We start from the raw sequence: 22,856 nt of genomic DNA on the forward strand, positions 1-22,856 counted from the left end.
ATTAAGGGCTGTATTATGTACATTTGTGTACATGTAAATTCCGAACACTTAAAGTGTGGAACTAGTGAAGTGATACTGGGTGTTGTTATCATATATGACACAGATATGTTAACATTACCAGGGTTACACTCAATAGACGAGTATTATTATAATATTGTGTCACATTGTTGCACCAAAATCAATCCATTCCATTCCTAGAATCTGCATGCACGGACGTAATTCATCCTGATCTGAATGTAATCAGCTTCACCGTGCTATGCGCGTCGATCGGAGGGATTAGACTCTTTGTAAATGTAAAGTCGCAAGACAAAAAAATTACTATGTTGTGTCAACCCCCCCCCCCCGGTCTGGCGTACCATAGAGATCGAATTCCCCACTACCAGGACGCGAAGTGCGATCAATATCCCCTGTTGCCCCGCACTCCGGGGGATCCCACGGTGGAAAACATTGATAGGTGCATGACATTCAAGTCTGAATCACATGATTCAGAGTCAGTCATCATCTGCATCTGTTATATCTGTTACAGGTCTTGATGGAGAAATTTCCATCATTTATTCCAAATTCCAGTCGGTCATAAGGACCGACATGTTGCTAAAAACTTTCGGCCCGACGAGAATCTGTCGGTCTCGGACCGTCGGACCGACGTTAATTTCGCACACTGGTTGATACCATTAACAATATTCTACCATAACAGGATAAAAAAATTCATTATACGGTGTGATTTGTCCACTTTTGAGTTGATGCTGTGAATTATACACAGTGTAGAGTCTGCATCAACCATGACCATAATTCAACATGAAATTGTAACCATATATAGAATCTCAGATACGGTGTAATTAAAACACTTATTAACGTCGGTTTAATTACTGTTGTTGAATGAAACAGGTCGTATATTTGAGAGAAATGCCGGTAATTCCGATCGAATACCGGGAAAGAGACAGTGTCTGCTGCTCATTCACTCAGTGGCTAGTGATAAAAAGAAGCAGGTTTTGGAAGTGGCGCATTTGAGATATGAAGATTTCGTTTCGCTTCTTAAATGACGCTGATATATTACCTCAGGTAAAAACCAGTGGTACCGTGAAATTCCAGTTTCTGTAATTTGATTAACTCAGTGCCGTACATTTCTATATAATCCCGCATAACTTTTCACGAAACTTGCAAACACAGTACCTATAAGCTGATATCTGTTGTGACGTGTATCAAATAGTGATCATTGAAAGTAAAGTTTGCAGAGCAGAAAGAAACAATTGACAGTAATTGCTCATTGGAAATTATGTTGATCTTCAAGGTTAAAGTCATTTACTAACTAAGACCATATGCCGTACTTTCCGGTCTGTTTTGTTTGCAAAGTGCTGGAGTTACCTCTCTGTTGTACTTTTACATTATTTCGATGGGATTAGGTTAAATCGAATGACCAAAAGATATGACTATACATATTTCTTCTTCACAGATAATTGGAGATTTTGTGTGAATGGACTTAGGGTTGTCTTTTTTGTACTTGCAAGTATGCAATAGTAATTATTTTTGGAATATGAAACCTAGGACTTATCAGCGAAAGACTAATTAAATGATTTTCATCAAAATATACCTAAATTACAGTGGAGATGCAAGCGTTAGTTACAAAGGCGTCGATACACTCAGACATACATCAAAAGGCGTCAATACACTCAGACATACATCAAAAGCTTTTGAATCGAACTGAAGCTTGGCTTCTCATTTACTTTTAGGTAACCAACGTTAGTGAAATACCTTTGAATTGATAAAGTGGATACACGGCAACGATTTATCCAGCAATTGTTTTCTCTGCGATGATGACATTTTTGCTGAATAGATGCAAAGTTATTTGAAACCAATAAATAGAATAGTTGGTGGTCAAAATATGTCAGAGTAAGTTAAACAGAGTACATTAAAACTAAGCAAGTACATTGTAAGTAAAATAGATTTACCGATTAAATATCATGATAGGTGGACAGACAGAAAATTGTCTGTGAAATTCACACAATGTTGATCAAACATTTCGAACAAATAGATCAACCTCAGCAGATTAACATAGACAACCTCAAAAACAGATTTCGAATACTACACAAAAGAGTGACGATACTATAAGGTCAAGGAAGGGTGTTATTTCAATGTCTTAATAGGGTAGAATAGGGTTATATTAAGGGAAGTTTGCAAATATTGCACTCTCTGTACAGTGGGTTTTATTTAAACAGACATCTGTAACAGCTGATAGGATGTATGGCAAAGTTTAACAGCAAATTACTGAAACAAACGTCACAAGGCTTGTAAAGCGGTTGAAATACTTTGTTAATGTCAAGACATGTCATCAAGAACATATCCATCGACTAACATCGGAAGGAATTTTGTTTAACAATAATTGTATTAGAGTAAAATATGAGCTTCTCATAAAGCATTACGGGAAAGCTCCATTAACTTAGGAATACCCGACTTCCCTAGAGGATCAATTTCACAGACCTGCCTTTCCTACAATGGCAATACAATAGCACCAGCTGGATTAGATAAACATAACAATGGAACATTCACACCTTGGGGATTAAAAGTCTTCTGTTTGTCACCCGAGTTGGTCAGGCAAGAACTCGGGTTTCAGGTACCATGCCAGTTAATGCAGCCTTCCCATAAAGTAACCGGTAACCAACACGTTTCTTCTGAAAACCAAGAGAACGTTTTGATCAAATATTTACTGCGACAAAAAAATTTGAAGTAGCACAGAAAGAAAACATAATCGGAAGTGGCATGCAGAATAACTGGTACCTTATAATTTCCATATATGATTTCGGCACAGCGGTTTGATTTGACAAAATTTGAAGCCGTGTAACTAATCTCAGAATTATACCCACGGTATATGGACGGCATAAGCAAAAACAAGGCAACATTGCAAATAATTAAACCACTCTTTCTTTGAACACAAAGGGATTTGTATGGAGAGAATGTAGTTTGGAGGAAATTGCCGTTACTGAGTATATCATTCTATCCTGATATTAAGCTGTCGTACCAGGGTACTTACCGGGTTTGAATAATGCCGTGTCTTGACTTTAATCGTCTAATCGTGTGTAACGGCGACTGATTTGAACTTAGATTTCAAATCAGGTTCAAGAAGACACTGAGGACTCTCACAAACCTCTCACAAATCTCACAAACCAGTTAGCATATGGCTGAAAAATGTGTATTTTGTTACGTGAGAGAAAAACGAACAAAAGGTGAACTCAGCAATATCCGTATAAACGAAATTTATTACGAAAAAAATAAATAAAACTAATCGCTAAGTCAGGGAGTGTACTGGCTACGTATCGCAGCTGGGACGGCAAAACTCAAAAGTCAGACAGTGGGGCAGACCAATGTAGTCCTTTGACGTGCTTGCAGGCTTGAAGTTGCACAAAGTCCACAGAGTAAATCCAGCGCGGCAGTGAAGGTCTTGAAAAGCATTGAAATTAATACTACTGGAGCTTCCAAAGACTTGAATTTACACGAGACACGATCCCAAAATGTCTGCCTGCAAGTATGCCGGTCCCCTATTTATACTCATGTGCTTATATATGAGCGTATAGAACAATCTAGAACTTTTATTGACATGCAAATTACTGCTCTAAAATTATCTCCCTTACACAACTAATTAAATTTGCTGAACATTCCAAACATGACTAATTGGATTCAAGGTCGTGAGGTCGTAAAGGACAGTGACCTGAGAATGATCTTGACTAATCAAACTCAGCTCATGAGTGAAGGGGAAATGACCTACATAACACCCCCTCTTCAAATAAAGAAAATTTTCAAAGAAAAATCTTTCTTTTACAAATGTGATATTAAAATGTGAACAACAATAAACTCTAAATACGAGAGAGACAGTCTGCAATTAAATTGTCTCTGCCTTTGATATGTCTAATATCAAGGTTAAACTCCTGTAACATTAAACTCTATCTTAACAATATCTGATTTTCGCCTTTTAATTTCTGCAGAAAAACAAGAGGGTTGTGATCAATATAAACCACTATCGGTCGAGAATAAATTTGTTCGAATACAAAGGCTCTCACAATGTTTGTTTGTGGAATGAACAATGCAGAACAGTCATTTAGTATTGTTTTATACGTGATGATAAACTACATATGCTGCTAGGTTTAAGTAGAGCCGTATTGATCTTTACTGTTAAGGGTAGCACACTATTGATCAAGTTTAAAACAGTAAAACAGTTGATTAATAGTGTGCTACAATAAACAATATAAATGTATTGCTGAAATACCAAATGTAGGCACTGGTACTCACCGAGGGATCCAAGGAAAAATGCGATATAAACATGTTAATGTGTCCTTTTGGGAAGAAGGCACGAAATAGAGGTTTGATTAAAACATATCATAGCTGGATAAATTAAAACGTCAACGACGAGACTGACGTGCGTTCATGCAACGAATCGCAGTTAAACAGTTCTTGGAAATTCTAATGTTAAAATGAGATAACTTCACATAGAGATAGCACTAGTACTCGATGTAAAATCTAATCTGTAGATGCATATTTTGGAGTTCTTGACTTTTGCAACGGGGTGTACATTGAATCACTAGACGCGATGTTGGCCATGTTGTCGACATTTTCCTTGCCTAAAAAGAATTCATCACCAATATGAGGTTTGTAGGAGAACACAGTCTGATATACGATATTTGCGAGACAATTTATCTGTCAAATAATAATGAGACTGTTCTAATATAGTCACGTGGTTTGATTACCATGATTTTTATGATGTTCCCTTACATTATATGCTTAAAGTAATCTGTAACCACGACTTATGACACATGGAGACTTGTGCGATGAGAAGACAGCAAAATTTATAAGATTTCTAAAAAAATGAAGTTAAAACATTACAAAATAGACTTGCGTTTTCTGTCAAGGCAAAAGTTAAATTGATATTAGTTGCTGCTGCATGGGAATTGAAGCTATCAGAATGCAATCTGTCGAATAGGGATAATGTATCTATAGTTATCATTTAGAAATCGCATCTATAGAGATCACAGCTTATTCTTTGGATATTTGAATTGCAACTGTGTCACCTAGTTTCAGTCCTATCAATAGATCCTGATTGATTTTAACCACTGACGACAAGTGTATAAGTACCGTGCTATACACATTTCATGGAGTTAACACCCGAGGGAAAAGTAAATGTCAGGGAAATAAATCTTCGTCGATTCTCGCATATCCGATTTCATGGTTTATCCGGACGTACTTTTACTAGCGTGTTTATACCTTCACATCATCAAGGGAAGTGACCGGTAAGAATGAAACATAGCGTAACACAAATCTAAACTGTTTTCCCCAAACATGATGCAGCTTCTGTCGTGATTCATCGACAACTCTCCGCAAAATTTTCAAATTTGCCAAGGTACTATGAATCTTACAAAAATACTTCAATTGGCAAAAAGTCGTACATCCCTAGCTTATTAACAGGGTGTTATTATCGACTTTCGTATCTGAAGTAACACTTTGACTCAGACGGATGTCTATACGAATATATAAATAAAGGCAGCGTTCACATAAAATGGTGAGGTGGGGAGGAGGGCCTGGAGGAATCGCGATTGAAATCAAATTTTTTTTAGACTCCGCCCCCTCAATGCCCTCAAAGATTTTCAAGCCCGCTCGTCTATATGGTCAAACTTTATCAAGCCCGCTTCAAAGTATCAAATAACCGTATATTTATTAGGAATGCACGCATAAAAAAATAAACATGTATTGCATAGTTCTGTTCTCAGATATTCATATTTCTAAGGCAAGTTCTTAAACTGGTTTATTGTTAAATGCGTCAGTGGACTTTGTGGATTTACCAGTCCACGCCGACTTGACCTAATCCAACTCTAGCAAGGTCAATTGAACCAGCTGAAGAGCACACAAAATGACAATCATGAGAGAGTTTACAAATAGTGAACTCCTGGCTATGTTTTGCCAAATTGTGAAAAACAGACCTACCGAATTTTTTTTTTCAAAAGTACAAGACATATACTACTTAGATGCTATTCATAAATGTCCTACTGGTAAGTACGGGTAGGTTAAAATATTCCATCAAATAAACATTTTAATCTCAGAAATTTTGGGTGCAATAATGGCAAATTTGGTAACAAATAAATAATTCCATTTAGTCACACATTATTCCATTTAAATTAGAGTCTTTACTGTTCAAAGTTTTACTTTTGTGTTATTGTACGATGAGCATGTGGAAATTTTATTCACTACATGAACTCGAAATGAATAGTTTTATATAATATTGATTTTAAGTAATTTTGGAGAAAAACCGTGACTTTTTATTTTACATTTGTAGAAAATCAAGCATTGTGACCTCATCTTTTTCTCTAATGTTTGATCATTCTCATATGCCAGAATTTAAAATTCATTGGTAACTGTTAAGTTTCCTGGTCTTCCACGTGTTGCTTTCTGGCCTGATCTTGTGTGCAATCCCTAGTATGTTTTACTGTCAATAAGGCGTCCTATGACCCAAACTCTTCTTCATCTACATTAGAGTCAGAACTATCACTGTCACTGGTATACAGTGACATTGACACTGCCCGTAGGCAGTAGCAGGGGAGTAGCTGTATTAACTTTGAGAATTTTTACAATATTTTGTTCAGCTTTTACAACTCCTTTTTTTCTACTCCCTACAGCATGTTGAACTGTCCAGAATTCAGCTTGCCAACACAGTCTGTGCATATGTACCGAGCATTTGTATAATTGACAAATAACTTTCACTCTGGACTCTAATTCAATTATCACCAATATGTATATATACAGGCTTTGTTGACAAATACAAATATTGTGTGTTTCAGCATGCTTCAAAGATACTGTTGTTGATACATTGCAAAGAAATATTGAAAAAAATTATCAACAGTTGCAGCTTCTGCCCCGTTTCAAGGCCATCTTCTTGTTTTTTTACGAAAATTTTATGGCATCATACAATCCGACAAAATGGATTTTGTTTGATTATTACTGATACTGGGGCCATTAAATGACCACAGAATGTTGGGAACCAAACTATTTTCATGGCCCCCCTATAGGCAGAACAGAAGATTCACTCCCCTCTACTACCCCCAGAATTATCGAATCCCTCTCCGTAATTCCTCCAGCCCCCTCACCGTTCTTGTGAACGCAGCATCAGAAACGAATGGAAAACATATTCTGTCAAAATGGTATCAATGGAAGATGAAAGATAGAGAATGGAAAAAAGAAATCAAGCTTTCACCAAACCAATCAGTGATGAGAAAGTAAGCAAGCAAACATAAAACATATCCGATATATTTCTTTCAGCAGTGACCGGCCTGTATTTTCCGAAACCCACATACACTACGTCAATACCTGTGGATGTGAAGCCACTACAACCAATCATGCCTTTCCACGTCATCTACCACGGACTTGGCAGCCTGACATTTTCACTCAAATGTCAATCAATATTACAACCCTGTGATTCAAGAGATGATCCAGAATCTTGTGAAATACCATGTACCGAAATACCATTTACGACAATAGGAAGAAACATAGTGTCGACCGAAAGTCTCTCAAACTGTAACGGTGAGATAATTTATTATGTGTTGAATGAAATGATGGAATATATGACAAGTGTAAAAGACTGTATCGGGCAAAATATTGTGGTTAGGTAAACGATTAGATTTGCAATTTTCCAAACAATCATTGGAGAGCACAAATAGCAAAATTCACAAGATAACTACACAAGATTCAATAAAACCAAAGTAAGTAAGTCAAGTTAGTGAAGGTCAGCTGTACTCATTGTCCGTGCAGACAACAGAACAAATAGCTCGTCCAAATACACGATAGATAGATAAGACTTTCTGTTCTATAAATTCCCTTTGACAGTCGCTAAAAATCGGTAAATTAAAATTAAATGCAAAATTGCAAAGTCTAATTCAAACGGGAAGTATCTTCCCTGAACAATATTCTATTTATCCTTGAACGTTTTAAATATTTTTTTATTTTGGTATCACAGAGTATTAATAGAACGAAGCCTCAGCAACACCTTTTAGTGTACTATCTTACCGTGTGACTGCAATATACGTAAACGTGTCGTAACATAGTTTTATGATGGAAACCTGTACACTCCAGTCTCGTTGGGATATTATAAGGCACTAGCCAAAATTGATCGAATAATAATTGTATCAAGTAAGACGATTTACACCCGTGCGTCAGCCTTAGAATCTTGTCTTATCATCGACAGGTTGGAGGTTTTCGCTCACAGTTACAGCTGTGCTGAACAGACCGCAAAAAATTTACAGAGAAGAAGCAACAACGAGAATTCTCGTCTTAGTAGAACAACGGACAAATATATTTCCTTGCTCAGTATGCTTTGTTGAAGATAGGATTTACTTCCTCACGAAAAGGGCTGAATCAAACAGCAAAACATTTGCGACCATGAAATCTTTCGGGGAACAACAACGTTGTCCAGATGTACAGACGAGCTATAGCATTGCAAAAGGTATTAATTTAAAGTGATATTGGAGGTCATAATACTTACAAACTTCAATTACTGTTGTTACTGGGTACAGCATTGAACACTGTGAATTGTCATGAATCACAATTTAATCACTGATTTTGAATTTTTTCTTAAAGGAATATTGATAAATCCGTTTTATAGTTAAATGGTTTAAAGCAGGTATAGGAAATTATTGAATATAATTCTAAAAATTCAAATGCACTCTGTAGCCTCCATAGCCTTCCCAGTTGTAGTTGTTTATTGGAAAAATATTGATCTTTCCATTTTCATCAGTCTGATATCGTTGCATTCTCCATTGCTACTTGAACCAACATGTTTTTTTTCCAAATGAAAACGTCATTATTTCCTGATTTGGTATTCCATAGAAACTCCACCTTTCTGAACAACTGTCGCTTTTCCCCGAAGTACTTGATAAGCTTTTATTTAAGCATAATACAACATTAGTGCTTGGGAAGTTAGAACATAAATTGAGTGCATTGTGGAAGAACTCAAGCTGAATTTACTAGTTCCGGGCCAACAATATTTCTTTCAGTGTCCGAACATTTACCATTTGAAATATCTACTTCGACTGGCATTCTCGCGACAAAGAGTATATCACTAATGGAAAACACCGACGAGATAAACGTTCTCGTAACATGCGAAGTAATTGGGGGAAAGCAAAGTAATACGTCTGAAAGTGTTGAAGTCAAAGTACATCTGTTACGAGTTGACGCCAGTGGTCCTAGTGTACCCAGCGGAACTTACCAGTTGGCTGCACATGTGATAGGAAACAGAGATAAGGTTAGTCAAACTTTCAGATGTACAATAAGTTGGTAATACGTTAATTAGAATGCAACATATTGCAGAAGATATGTACTTAGGTCTTATTTGTCGTTTGTATTTCGATGTTTCTATCACAACATTTGTATCATGAACAATATTTTACAAGTAAAATTGAACGCGATCTCTACGGAAAGAACACAGATCACACAAGGTTTGTGCTGACAATTTAACATTCTAAGGAAACATTGAACATTTCTAGGGAAACATTGTTCCCGTGCCAGGGTTAGAAGTATACGACAAAGACATCATTGGAATCGATGACTATAATGTCACTATAGAACAGGATGAGTGTGCGATATTCAAAATCGGCAAAATAATATTGAAGACAATTAGGGAGGACAACGGAGAAGATACATTTCTTTCTAAAGTAGAAACAGGTACGTATACTTACATTACGTACTTTCAATGATATTTAAGTTAAAAACAAGATTTTAACTAAATATGAGTCGCGCCGGTGGCTAAGTGACTACCCATGCGCATGTTCTATATACAATGCAAATAATCGGATGTGTTTCCGATTACATGGACGCCGTCATATTTTCTGGGGTGCTTGTAAAGAAACAAATACGAAACATGCAAAGTATTATTGTTAAACTCGCCATTAACAAAACATATTGATGCCATTAGCCAGACAGCATTTTTCTTAATCTCGTCATTGATACAAGATATTGTTGCCATTAGCAATAAAATAGAAATAGCGGAAAAAAAAACTGTCGGCCATATATGAACGAGGACACACGCCAAGAATGCTGAGTTTCATTTTGTAGACGACACAGCAGGTTCACATGTAGAAAAGCGCCTTCAATTTCAATAGCTGATGCAAATTGTCAGTTTTAGAAAGGTTGTCAGCTCGCATTACTGGAAGGCGGACAATACAGTTGTCATGGCAACGATAATGTTTGGACAATACTTCTCTTATTAAACGCAATTGGTTGTTGTCGGGGTAAATGCAAAATGCTATGTACAACAATTGCCATTAGTCCATTTTTTTTACAAATTAAATATAAAATCCCCACCTGTCCGGATCTGACAAAGCATGTGTGAACTGAACGCGTGCATCAGTGGGTGACCAAGTAAACTCGGTGTTTGAATTTATTGTTTAGACGATGCACAGTTGCCCTAATAATGTATATAGCAAGTAACAATTACTTCCATTATATTTTTTCCTATTACTCATCATGAATCAATACTATTATCGATCAACTAAGCGTCGACTGTGCATCTACATACAGGAATTTCTAATCTTAACCTCTTGCGCGACAAGGGCTGAGCCCTATATTGCTGCTTCAAGCTGGTGTGATCAGGTTATGACTAAATATTATTTTCAAATTCGTCGCGTGGACCAAGGTTAATGTGAGGCTTGTTATAAACGAGATAGCCACTATGGAGTATTACTCTGCACTATTGCAGAAGTACAAAACTTGTTTTGTGTGAAATGTTATAGTATCTCCTCGTTGTAAACATGAATTGAAAGACACTATTGAAATACCTATGAAGCCTTATCAAGTTTTGATAACTTCATTGTATACAAATACCGATTTTGTTCAGGTTAGTGTATCTCTGATTACAAAATCATAGAGTACAATTGGATTACTATCATCATAAGCTCAATAATAAATCCAAGGAAATCATCATGCTTATAGGCCCCTTGCAGTTACAAATTCTCATTGCTTCATTCGTAAGTTGCAAAGGACAAGTTATTTGTTATTTTTGTGCCACAGTATTGGCTACATTGATTGTAAAACACAACCTCAACAAGATTCCTTTTTTGAATGTTGCAGATCTCAAGCTGAAGACTCCTATCTCTCACCATCGACAATTGTGCTCAATGCAGGTTATATTTATAGATAACAGTTTTCCTCCGAGCGTAAACGTATCTACCAGTATTACCTTTAATGTCATGATAGAGTTTAAAGAAGTGCCTTTTAAATTTCAAGAAAATCCATACGAGACTTCATTGTACAGAAACGCATCTATTCATACACAGGTCAGTAAATTTCTTGAATTTTCAAACCAAACATGTCAAACGTTTTGTTAGCAATTTTCCTTTGAAACCAAAATATACCTTTTGGAACATGCATGGGAAGTACAAGTTAAACAATCGTTCAACAAACAGGGAATGCTTGAAACTTATGAAAAACACACGAAGAATCACGATATTACTCTCAACAGAATTCAACCGTATGCAGAAATAATCTACGGTAAACACCAAAATGAAACCGACATCAACAATAATACTGTGAGCTATAACAAGACAAACAGCACCAAAAGCATAATCTTTGATAATAATTTTTCATTTATTGCCACCGCTACCATAATACCACCACCACCACCAACAAAAAACAACAACTTTAATAATAATAATAATAATAATAATAATAATAATAATAATAATAACAAGAAAGATGAAGCTAAGACATTATGCCCTCCCTGGTCTCAGCCAGAAATGGTTATACCTTACAGAGTTTTTTCCCACGGAATGAAAACAAATGTACTTGGGCTGAGGCCCAAGTACAATAATAATAATAATAATAATAATAATAATAATAATAATAATAATAATAATAATAATAATAGTTATTATTATTATTATTATTATTATTATTATTATTATTATTACGAGTTGAGGGGCTATAAGTATTATATAGAAATCTAATAACAGTTCATTGAAGCTGTGTGGGAATTCTGAAAAGGAGGTGTTGTATATTTTATTTTTTTCAATAGGGGTGACTTCCAATTGTTGTTCGTGCAGCGCAGAATTATGCATCATACTGTTCGGAGAGAGGGGGATATCATTAAGCCAAGGGATAATTAACGCTTGTCGGAAAAGTGACACTAAGCAGTTTACGCGATACAAGCAGGCCTAGACTTTTAACTTTTGTGCAAACTTTACGGATACAAGTTCAATCGGTTCAATTTAATTTTAGTTTTAGTTTTCTTCCGTCAAAGGTCATGACTATGAAAAAGATTTCCAATATAAATTAACAATTTCTCTCTCTCTCTCTTAAGTTAGGTCTCAGACCTCCCATCCCCACTCTAACTTAACTGACCTAAAATTGAAAAAAATTTCAGACACGTGTCCTGTACTAATTCTTTCATAAATGTACCAATGTACCAATGTACAATGGATTAATTCTGATGTATAATTTAAAACTTATTCAGACTTACGTCGTAAGCGTCATATTGGCATTGCAGAATAAACATTTTTCTGCATTTCGCATGTTTTGCCCTGGCAGTATAGTCTGGCAGAGACCCTACGATTCGCGTTCTTCTCTGTTGGAACACGCGCGCATCCTTTCAGAGAGTTCACGCCGCCTGTGGCCATTTTGTGGAGTATAAGCTTATAAGCTTACGTAACTGCAGCGTATAGGCCTACAGTATTTCTACTGACAGTACTGTACATATTGCCGGAAAATATGCGATAGATCTTTGCGTTTCACGTCGTTCAATCATTCAGATGAAATTGCCGCCCTTCATCATTGACCATGGTTGTATTCAACAATCGAGAGGGTTAGAGTGAGTCGAACTTTTTCCCATGTACATGTAGCACGTGTGCAAAAATATGCGAATCCACAGGCCTTTGGCGAATCAATAAATGCGTTTTTCACTAAGCTGAAAGGTTGAAAGATGCGTCCGTCACTTTTGGACGAGCAAGATAAATGCAGTCAAACCCAGCTGGGCACAGAAATTTGCCATAATATGACTTTGTTCTTGAAATTACGAAGACAACCGGCCGTGCGGTGGAACTTTGCAACAAAGTTTCAATATCCGAACTGGCGTACTTGAATGACAGACACAGGAAACGATGGCCGATAAAAACGCATTCTCGTTGCATTTTGATAATAATGTTTCAATCACAATAAGAGAAATTATGCCTCCTCCCGACAGAAGGGCCATGGTCTATTTTTAGCCCTGCTACACTATGTCTTAGTGCTAAAAAGGCCATGTTGTTGTCAGGTTGTCATGGCGACTTTAAAATCTGCATACAACTCTGAGAGTTAAACGGGTTGTTAATGGGTCACTAAACTTTTGAGTCCCACTGTCATCCATTATACCTGTTTCCTTGGGTATTAAAGATGTGCAAGTACACACATCAAAAGACTAGAAAATTCACTTCATGGGCAGAATATTGTAAAATAGCGTTTTCTTGTCTGGTTAACGAAACAAAAATACCCCTAATCTAAAATATACATTGGCTACAAGCCACTGTCACTGGGCTACCAACTTCAGTTAATGGTAGCCCAAGTGGACTACCAGGGAAAAAAGTTAATTTCGAGCCCTGGGCAGTATTAAACATGAAACATTTAACTTATAATATTTCCCCCTTGTCTTGGCCTGCTGGGTTTTAAAAAGTGTTTAAAGGTATACAGGCACCATGTTCAAATTTAGCCGTTGCTACCATGGAAAGGGGAGATCAAGCTAATCATAGAGTTTATGGGGTAATGCTAGGTCACACAAAAAATAATGCACCACTACATGGTCATAATTTTACTTTAGTTAAACAATCAGAAATAATTTTTCTTCATTATTCTTCCTGGAATGAGGCAAAGAAATAAAAATAAATTATTATAAAATGAATATTAATACGTCGTTAATTATAAAATAAATAAGCACCAGTGAATTATGTTTTAAATAAAAAAAACTGTGCGCTACTGTTACTGCCTGTGATAAATAATGGTACATTGGGTGATAAGGGGAATTGGGTTCATAAAATTAATTTGAGATACTAGTAGAATTAATTTTAGCACATAAAATTAATTTGAAGGCATAAACATAATTTGATGCATAATGAGTTAGTACTCTACTATATAACACTTATTTGGGATGACTGCATGAAACAAAATTAAAAATACTTCAAAAATTATTTCTGGTCAATATAAAATTAATTCTAACACACTAAAATTAATGGAAAACATAATTTTTTGACCAGAATGGCCCCAATATACATTATCTTTACTATTCATCCTAGAATGAATGCAAAGAAATTACAATTATTATTATTATAGAACAAATTTCTAAGTTGTTACTTATGAATCCATAAAATAAATAAAAAACAGTGAATTATGTTTTAAGCATAGATCCTCTCGAGGGTCTATGGTTTAAAAAAAAACTGTGGTTACCAAATGGTTACCAAGGCAACATAAAACAAAAATGAACATGGAGTTCATGCTGTGATAAATACACTTAGGAGAGCATTTGCATAGTAACTGGGATTACTTTTAATTGAATTTGGAAAAAAATTGAAATTTTAAAATGCAAATAGGTTACTATGGAAACACAGGGTAGTAAAAGTTGATATCATATTTTGTCTTTCTAACCCAAAATAACCCTATGGTATAGTATTTCTGTTGATTACATGATTTTTACACTGGATATTTGGTCTTTCTTACCTAAAATATCCTTTGATATAACACATTCTGTTGATTACTGGATTTTAGGTGGAATCTATAAAAACACTGGTAATTTTTACTCCAGAATGGTTGCCATGGAAACACCTCACATTAAAATGAGTGTGATATTTTTGGATGGCTAACCAGAAAAACCTTTATGACCAATTTTTTATATTAATCAATCCTTCTTTAATAGGAATTAGGGAAAAGTAAAATTTTCAATCCCAAAATAGTTACCATGGCAACTAGAAACATTAAAATAAGTCTGGTGTGTGTGTTCTCTGACCCGAGCTCCCCACTCGATAATTTTCATATTAATTAAAGTTACTTTTCATGGGATATTAGAAAAACTGAAATTTTCAACCCCAAATGGTTACCATGGAAACACGGGGCAGTGAAATTGATATCATATTTGGTCTTTTCGACCCAAAATACCCTTATAGTGAAAATTTCACGGAAATTGAACCTATTATTATTCGCGTTATTATTTCTATATAATACTTATATTTATTATTATTATTTATTGTCATTATATTTGTTATTAATCAGATTCGGAAAAACAATAACAGTTTAAATTGGCACCAAAATTTCAGCATGGAGATAATTTTGGTCGGAAATAATGATATCAATTCTATGTAATACGTTTCCATGGAAATTATTCAGGGTTCAAAATAGCAATTTTATAAACGCAATGTAGAAATCTAGTAGAATTCCTGCAAAAACTGTAGTTGTATTGGATTTCGGGTCAGTCAAGAAACTATGAACATTTTCAGGCTAGAGTTTAGAAGTTTGCGATAGCTGGTTTTGTTTTGGTTGTAACTGTTACAATGTCTCACATAATATATACAAAACATTTCATCGGGGTACAGTACACATGTCTTAGACTTGGTCTCACTTTGCACTGAAAGTTGCTCGTATAAGAAAAACACCAAACGCTGACCTACAGCATGAATTGAACATGGCAAGTGCGATCGACCTATCTTCCCTCATGAGTAGGAAAAAAACAACGATGGATGTATAAGCAATGCATTATGAACCTTTTACCAAGCAGGTTGTATACGCATAATGTCAAGGGAGGGGGGGGGGGTGGACAAAATTACGGGAAGAAGGGCTGTTGTTTTTATATGCACAAAAAAGAGTGACTCCCCAATGTCTCACAATTTAATCAACAATATATTAATTGACACCATTTTTTCATTTTACGTTTGACTTTGAAAGAATCTTTTTCATTTTAAAAAATGATCACTATTTTGGAAGGTTTCAATTAATTTTATGAAAGAAAGTTCACATTTCACAGTTAATAATTATATCAATACTTGAAGTACAATTGGCTATTCAAAATTAAAAGGGACAATAGCTGTAATGCTTATCTTCATGTGTAGATTGACTAAGTCTTTTATTTGTAAAGAGGGCGTTATTATTGTTTGTCAGGAAACTTTGTACAGTCTAAGTCAATATAAGACAATATCAGCAAATATAGCAGGGGTAAATTGTTGATAGTGTATCATTAGACCACCATGTAAAGTGAATTGATGTTTCAGGTGAAATTCCAATATCGTATTTGTTGTTCACATCTATACTTCGAAACGGCCTATTCTAATCAAATGTACTTAGCTCATGTAAAACATGTATAAATGCGCAGATTTAGCTAGTTTTCTATTGAAACATAAATTTGTTTCACACAAGTGAAACATTGTCGGTGATATTTAAAAGTCAAATTCCTTGTATACAAATTCACTATTAACCACCTGTTCTTATCAAATATATTTATATATCAACCCTTAAATGTCTATAAATGCACAGATATAGCTAGTTTTGAATCGTAAAAAACCAAATGATCATAGTTTCCTCATAGACTGCCACGTTCATTGAATCACCATTTCCAGTGAAATTACAAAATAAAATTTCTTGTAGGCCTATACACACGCACTTGTGTCAATCATGAAATATATGTAAATGTACAGGGGTAGCTATACTATAGCTATATGTGAAGAAAATGTTAATACTTTGCCCCATAGACTCTCGTATATCGTTATCTTAGTAATGAGAAATTCTAAAATCAACCTCTTCTTTACATGTGTACTTTGAATCATCTTACTCTTGTCAAGTACATTTAAAGTTCCATCATGCCTTCTTGTAGTTTCACACAAAAATTGGTGACTCTAACCAAAACGCATACGCAAAACCTGACGACCCTTCCCAAATGCTTGCGCCAAAATATCGACCAACAACGCCTAAATCACCAGGCTCCCAATCCGTGGCACATTCGGCCAACCAATAAACCAATTTACATTTTCAAAAAAGAAAATCGAATGGAGCTAATTTTCAATTTTCAAATGGTTTTATCATCTTGATATTAACTTTTAGGCCTATTTCTAAATTTAAAATCTTTGGGCTGAGATTGAAATATAGGAAACAGGTGTATACTGCTGTGAGGATGGCACGTCATTTTAAACTGTGGTCACATCTGTGCGTGTGCTGACTGTGCCGCCGCGTTGCAGCCCCTCATTGCCCAATCTGCAGGGAAAGGATCGCTAGAATTAATCCAGTGTTTCATTCATAGTAGTTTGTGTTTTGCCATTCAAATTTCCCTCTGACAAACTCTATTTCCCACAATTCGTATTTCCGTTTTTTCAATTTCCAATATACCAAATGTCCGATTTTCCCATTTCATTTGGGGCGTGGCCCAGTATCTTTTCATACTATGGCGGAAATAACTGTATCGAATTGGAATTAAGGTGTAACATTTATCTCAGTGTGACCAAATGTACTAGGGCGGGGCTTGGTTACGATGATTGGCACAAGATACTTTTAAAAATTAGCGGGAATGAGGGACTGGTCAGTTTCTTCGGCCTTGGAGGCCGGTGGATTCATGGGGGTCACCCTGTTTTTCACTTTGGTGATGGGGTCACCTATTTTGAAATGCCCAATTGGGGGTCAGTGTGTTTTTAAATTTCGACACGGGCTCATACTTGCCTAGTATGCATCGTGCTAGCCATGGATTTCATCATTCATTTCATTTTCTTCGGCGCGCCTTTCGGGCGCGTAACTTTTACTATTAAATATGAGGTTATTACGAAAATACCGCAAAGGATTCACGAGGACATTGCATTGGCGCAGCGTATCGCTCGACGCGACGGGGAGGGTGATGCACGGCGCCGATGTCCTAGTGCTTCCTTTGCGGTATTTTCGTGATAATCTTATTATTATACATCTTACATTCTTCACTGGGACATCAAATTGTCTAGCTGTGCAGCTATCTGTTGGCGGGTAGGGTGCGTGGCTATGCAGGTCATCAAAACTGAGGTCATCAAAGGCCAACCACGCCTTTTGATGACCTGCATAGCGGCGCACGCTATACCCGCCAACAATAGCTGCGTTTCCACAGCTACAAATTGTCAGAGTAGTGACCGCTTTAGTGCAATGTCAACATTTTTTCTTCCGATTTATAGTGCAAATGTAGAACGCTATCTCAGACGGCTTCTGCAAACTCTGGAGTGTGTGTACTAGTACTACACACGTACGTACGTACAGAGCGCGCGAGGCTGAACAAACTGGCCAATCCCTAACATCGTCTCACATACTGGAAGACAAGAAAAAAAGCTGTTCTTTGGTTGGTAGAGTGCGGGTGCGCGTTCAGCCGCAGGAAATTAAGGAATGGGTGATAAAGGAAGAAGTCATCGCAAAATAGGTGTTCATCTCCAAATGTTTTGCCCAGGGCAAGTGGTATCTCTGAACGAACTGTTAGACGATGATGTCTCAAACATGATATCAAACGCCTTTAAGGTCAAGATTTGGATCGGGTTGGAACGGGTTCAATTTATAAAGTGAGACGGCATACGGATTAAAACTATGATATGAGGAGAACATCATTGCGTACAAAGATTGACAGCTGAATAAATTGATCAGATAAATTAAATGTGGATGCCGCGCTCTGATTGGGCTGATTACTGTCACAATTTTACACAATGTTCCAGTTTGCGGCGTTGACGGGAAGCGCGCAAAACTTCAGCAGTTCAGGTCAAACTGATTATATCGGACTTTCCTTTCCGGTGCCGCAACACTATTGTTCCTTGTATGTTCGTTACTCGATCCATTGAACGAGTTACCCGCCCAAATAACTGTCACAATTTGATGCATTCCGAGGCCAAAGATAGATACTATCAGCTGCCACGCCCCAAATGAAATGGGAAAATCGACATTTGGTATATTGGAAATTGAAAAAAACGGAAATACGAATTGTGGGAAATAGAGTTTGTCAGAGGGAAATTTGAATGGCCGTAAAGTGCCATCCTCACAGCAGTATACACCTGTTTCCTATATTTCAATCTCAGCCCAAAGATTTTAAATTTAGAAATAGGCCTAAAAGTTAATAATCAAGATGACAAAACCATTTGAAAATTGAAAATTAGCTCCATTTCGATTTTTTTTTGAAAATGCAAATGGTTATTGGTTGGCCGAATTGTGCCACGGATTGCTCCCCCCCCGGTGAGCGGACTCGCCTAACAAAGGATGCTGATGTAAAACTTAGATTCTCTCCGTGTTCCAATAACGACATTCAATCAGCGCAAGTGCACGGGGACACTTTACATTTCAATTATGAAGTAATGTGCAATACTTTTTTGAAATTAGACAGCACAAAGGCAAGGAAATTTTCGAGTGTAGAGTGATTCTTTGACAAACGATGTTCAAGGTGAAATCAGCGTGAAATAAAGCTGTCGGAGAATCAACGATCGTATCATTATTCATTGCAAGTTTTTCATGCATAAGGTTAATAAGTGACTATCGATAAACACGCGATAAAATCGGTGATGTTTATATTCTGTTCTCATTTGTAGCATTACTTACACAACTTTTGTCTAGTAAAAGTATTGTTCATGATGGAATTCTTTCTTGCAGGTATTAAAAACGAGTTTGCCGACATACATTGTCAGTGACAAGCCGTTTTCTTACGCCATTGAGAAGCCTTCTCCAGATGTTATATATAGGAGATTCGGCCTAGAAATGGAACCTACTTATGGCCTTATTTACGTAGCAAATACAACTCTATTACGCCGTCTTTCTGTGGATAGGATAAACTTTACCGTTTTTGTCACGAATGGCGAAAGTCATGCACGAACTGATGTCACCATACACCTTGTCAAATCTGGTAAGGTCATATCACTCCCTAATAATTTGACGAAAAAAAATCTTCTCATAGTGTTGCAAAGATCACTTTGTATAAAAAGTATCAGAGTCTGTCAAAAGTTAATGTATTTGCACTAGCAACACGATTTGTGCACAAGTATTCGCATGTATTTTAGTTATGTAGTGCAATGAGCATGACAGTGACCATAAACAAGAAAATTACGGTAAAATACAAACTCGCGTAGTATTGCATACTCCAGGTCAACAAGTGTGATATAAAATGAACGTGTCTGTTCTGTTTTGTTCTTCAGAAGAAGCGCCCGAAAATTGTGGTAAGTGTTTTGACGACTTTTTGAAAAATGCGATCTAATCATTATTCACATTTGTTGCCGTTGCCCCTTTTAGCAGATAAAAGGCGATTCCATCAAACTTGACGCGTTCAACAGACGTGTTGTTTTGTGTTGTTCTGCGCTGTGCTCTGCTGCGATGCGTTGTGTTGTGGTTGTGTTGTTTTTTGTTTTACTGTGCTGTGTGTGTTGTGTTGTGTTGTGTTTTTAATTCTACAGTCAACATCACTCTTTATGCACCATGTTGTTAAATCAAATATACATTGACTTTCTTGATCAGTATGATACACATGGTAAAATATTGCAATCGTTTCCGAAAATCATCCGGCAATGTCAGGATAATCATACACAAATAAACAAAACCTTTTCATTCATAGTATCTTTTCAGTTCAAAGTTCTTTTGAAAATTGGTGTTTGATCGTTGATAATGGCTGGTCGTTTTCAAAGACAACTGCGATGATACAGACAACTATAACTCTTTACTTACAGTGCTAAATGAAACTTGAAGTATAGACAGATTTGATGACTCTGCTCGTTAAGACTCCTTTCGAGACATTATGGCATGTCTTCTTCAAGAAACACGCACATTGGTCAGATATTTTATATTTTTTTTTCTCCGCAAAGAACCGAAACAGTGTTCAACGTTCGACAGAAAGGACGAGTGTGAAAAAGTATGCGGTATCGGGTCTCCAACTGGCAGATGCCAATGGTTAGACAATAAGAGAAAAGGGATGCAGTATTCTACCTGCACTCCACACATCGCAACGTGTCCTGATAAAGTGTGTGATTATTGGGAAAGTCAACACCCAGAACTGTGTTTACAGGACTGTGTAGGTAAGTCACACTCATGCTGCCAATTTCCTTCAAAGTGGATGAAAGTGTTGTAAAGAGATACTTTTATTGTTGAACCTCAAAAGTTAAATACTTGTGTGCATTTATTACACGCCTTGATGTCAGTGCAAATCACTGCATTAATTAATTAATCACTGAACTTGGCACAGCTATGCCCTATGGATGTAACGATAACATTCTAGTGGTGGGTAATTTATCCAGCCCTAGGGGGTCTAACCTCCATAAATGTAATAATCTCCACAAATGTAATATCAACCACAATTGTAATAAAATTAACCACAAATGTAATAAAATAGTGAACCATTAATGTAACAACCCGCAACCACAAATGTAATAAACAAATTAACCATAAATGTAATAAAACTCAACCATAAATGTAATAAACTTGAACTTGCATATGTGATCATTTGTTTATCAATGCCCTGAGTAAATAAGTACTTTAATAAAATAGTGTAATGTTATTGCATACTTTCCTGAAACTAGGTTTCCTTTCCGAAACAAAGAATAGAATACTTTGAGAACACTATTTTAAAACGGCGAGGTATCGCCGGAAACGGAAGGGGAACACTAGCTGTAGACACTGATAATTACATAATAAGGAAGCGTCAAAATAACCCTTCAACCAGTGATACCACACAAGGTTTATGACAGATGACTCAGAACAACTAACAGAGAAATATACAACCTTATAACAGAAACGTACGACACAAAACATGTTGACGAGAACATATATCCATATTTCAATCCAGTACAAACAATACGAACACTACCTTGAACACAGTAGAACAAAATTAGACATTCTAACATCCCCAGTGAAGGAACAACTTCAAGTGGGACAACATAGGGATACAGACAATATATCGATTATTCCACACAGTTTATCCATTGAAGACGAATTTGAGGTGACTGATTAAGAAAGTACGGCAAATTTCGAAAAAAGCGGCGTTAAAGGATCGTAGTGTTATATAGTCTCCTCTACTCTGGAGTAGAGACTGCACTGACACTCAGATTACAGCTGTGTCTCGCCATGGCCAATCAGTTCTGTACACAAAATAGGAAAACGTAAAATACACTTTCAAATATGCAAAACACACTAAACGCAAACAATTAAGATATGAATAATGTGTAGAGTTGCTTCGTTATATATAGATCAATATTTAAAGGGAAACCTAAGTCCAGCGACATTGACAGTTTATCCCTTCCAAAATCACCCTTGAGTAAAATGCAGCTCAAATTTGCAACATAATTGCACGCGCTGACGACTACGGCGCGACGAAAAGAGACTTTGAAGTAGACGACATTTATGGAAATGAGCTCGGAATTCCATGGGCGCGAAAGGGCTCATGGGAGAAGCGTGCGTGACGTCATCGGCGATACAGACGATTGTAGCTTGCAGCTGGAGGAGTACTGTGAACAGTTCAGCGCGTTCGTTAGACGACTCTGGAGAGTTCGGACAGCGATATTTCTGACATCGAGTATTACTTTTCCCTGACTGAAATCAACCATACTAATTTGAACCAAGATATGTAATAATTAGAAAGCATCTCAAAACATCGTTCATATCTTGTTTGCTTGCGTTTTGTGTATGATTCAGCGGAGGGAGTCACTGTGCTTGTACAGACCCCGAACTGGATTGGAGAGACTGAGTGACCCTGCGATCCTTCAACGCTACGTTTCTAAAACAGAGTTTTCTGTATCAGTCGCTTAAAATTAATTTTTGGTTCGTGAATGATACGGAATGATTGACTGATTGTATGTGACTTGCCGTGTAAGTCGAGCTTGGCCAGATAAATCTCCGATATGTATCGGAAAAGATTTATACGCGAT

General features: G+C 36.6%; 1 protein-coding gene across 3 annotated transcripts in view; it reads left to right on the plus strand.

Annotated features, from left to right (window-relative positions):
* The window catches only part of LOC139122440 (proto-oncogene tyrosine-protein kinase receptor Ret-like), a 62,819-nt gene that overhangs the window by 21,674 nt on the left and 18,289 nt on the right, over positions 1 to 22,856 (plus strand). For 2 of the 3 annotated variants that reach the window (XR_011549470.1, XM_070687812.1), the window contains exons 2-9: positions 7,294 to 7,554; positions 8,216 to 8,473; positions 9,024 to 9,271; positions 9,513 to 9,690; positions 11,095 to 11,300; positions 19,603 to 19,852; positions 20,142 to 20,162; positions 20,802 to 21,011. Coding sequence is in view for 2 of the 3 variants with exons in the window: in XM_070687812.1 (XP_070543913.1) it covers positions 7,294 to 7,554; positions 8,216 to 8,473; positions 9,024 to 9,271; positions 9,513 to 9,690; positions 11,095 to 11,300; positions 19,603 to 19,852; positions 20,142 to 20,162; positions 20,802 to 21,011 (1,632 nt within the window). In the remaining variant the exon portion in view is untranslated. The remainder of the gene's footprint in view (positions 1 to 7,293; positions 7,555 to 8,215; positions 8,474 to 9,023; positions 9,272 to 9,512; positions 9,691 to 11,094; positions 11,301 to 19,602; positions 19,853 to 20,141; positions 20,163 to 20,801; positions 21,012 to 22,856) is intronic. The other variant, XM_070687813.1, reaches the window with a different exon arrangement.

This window comes from Ptychodera flava, chromosome 22 (assembly GCF_041260155.1).
Source record: "Ptychodera flava strain L36383 chromosome 22, AS_Pfla_20210202, whole genome shotgun sequence".
NCBI classification, from domain to species: domain Eukaryota; kingdom Metazoa; phylum Hemichordata; class Enteropneusta; family Ptychoderidae; genus Ptychodera; species Ptychodera flava.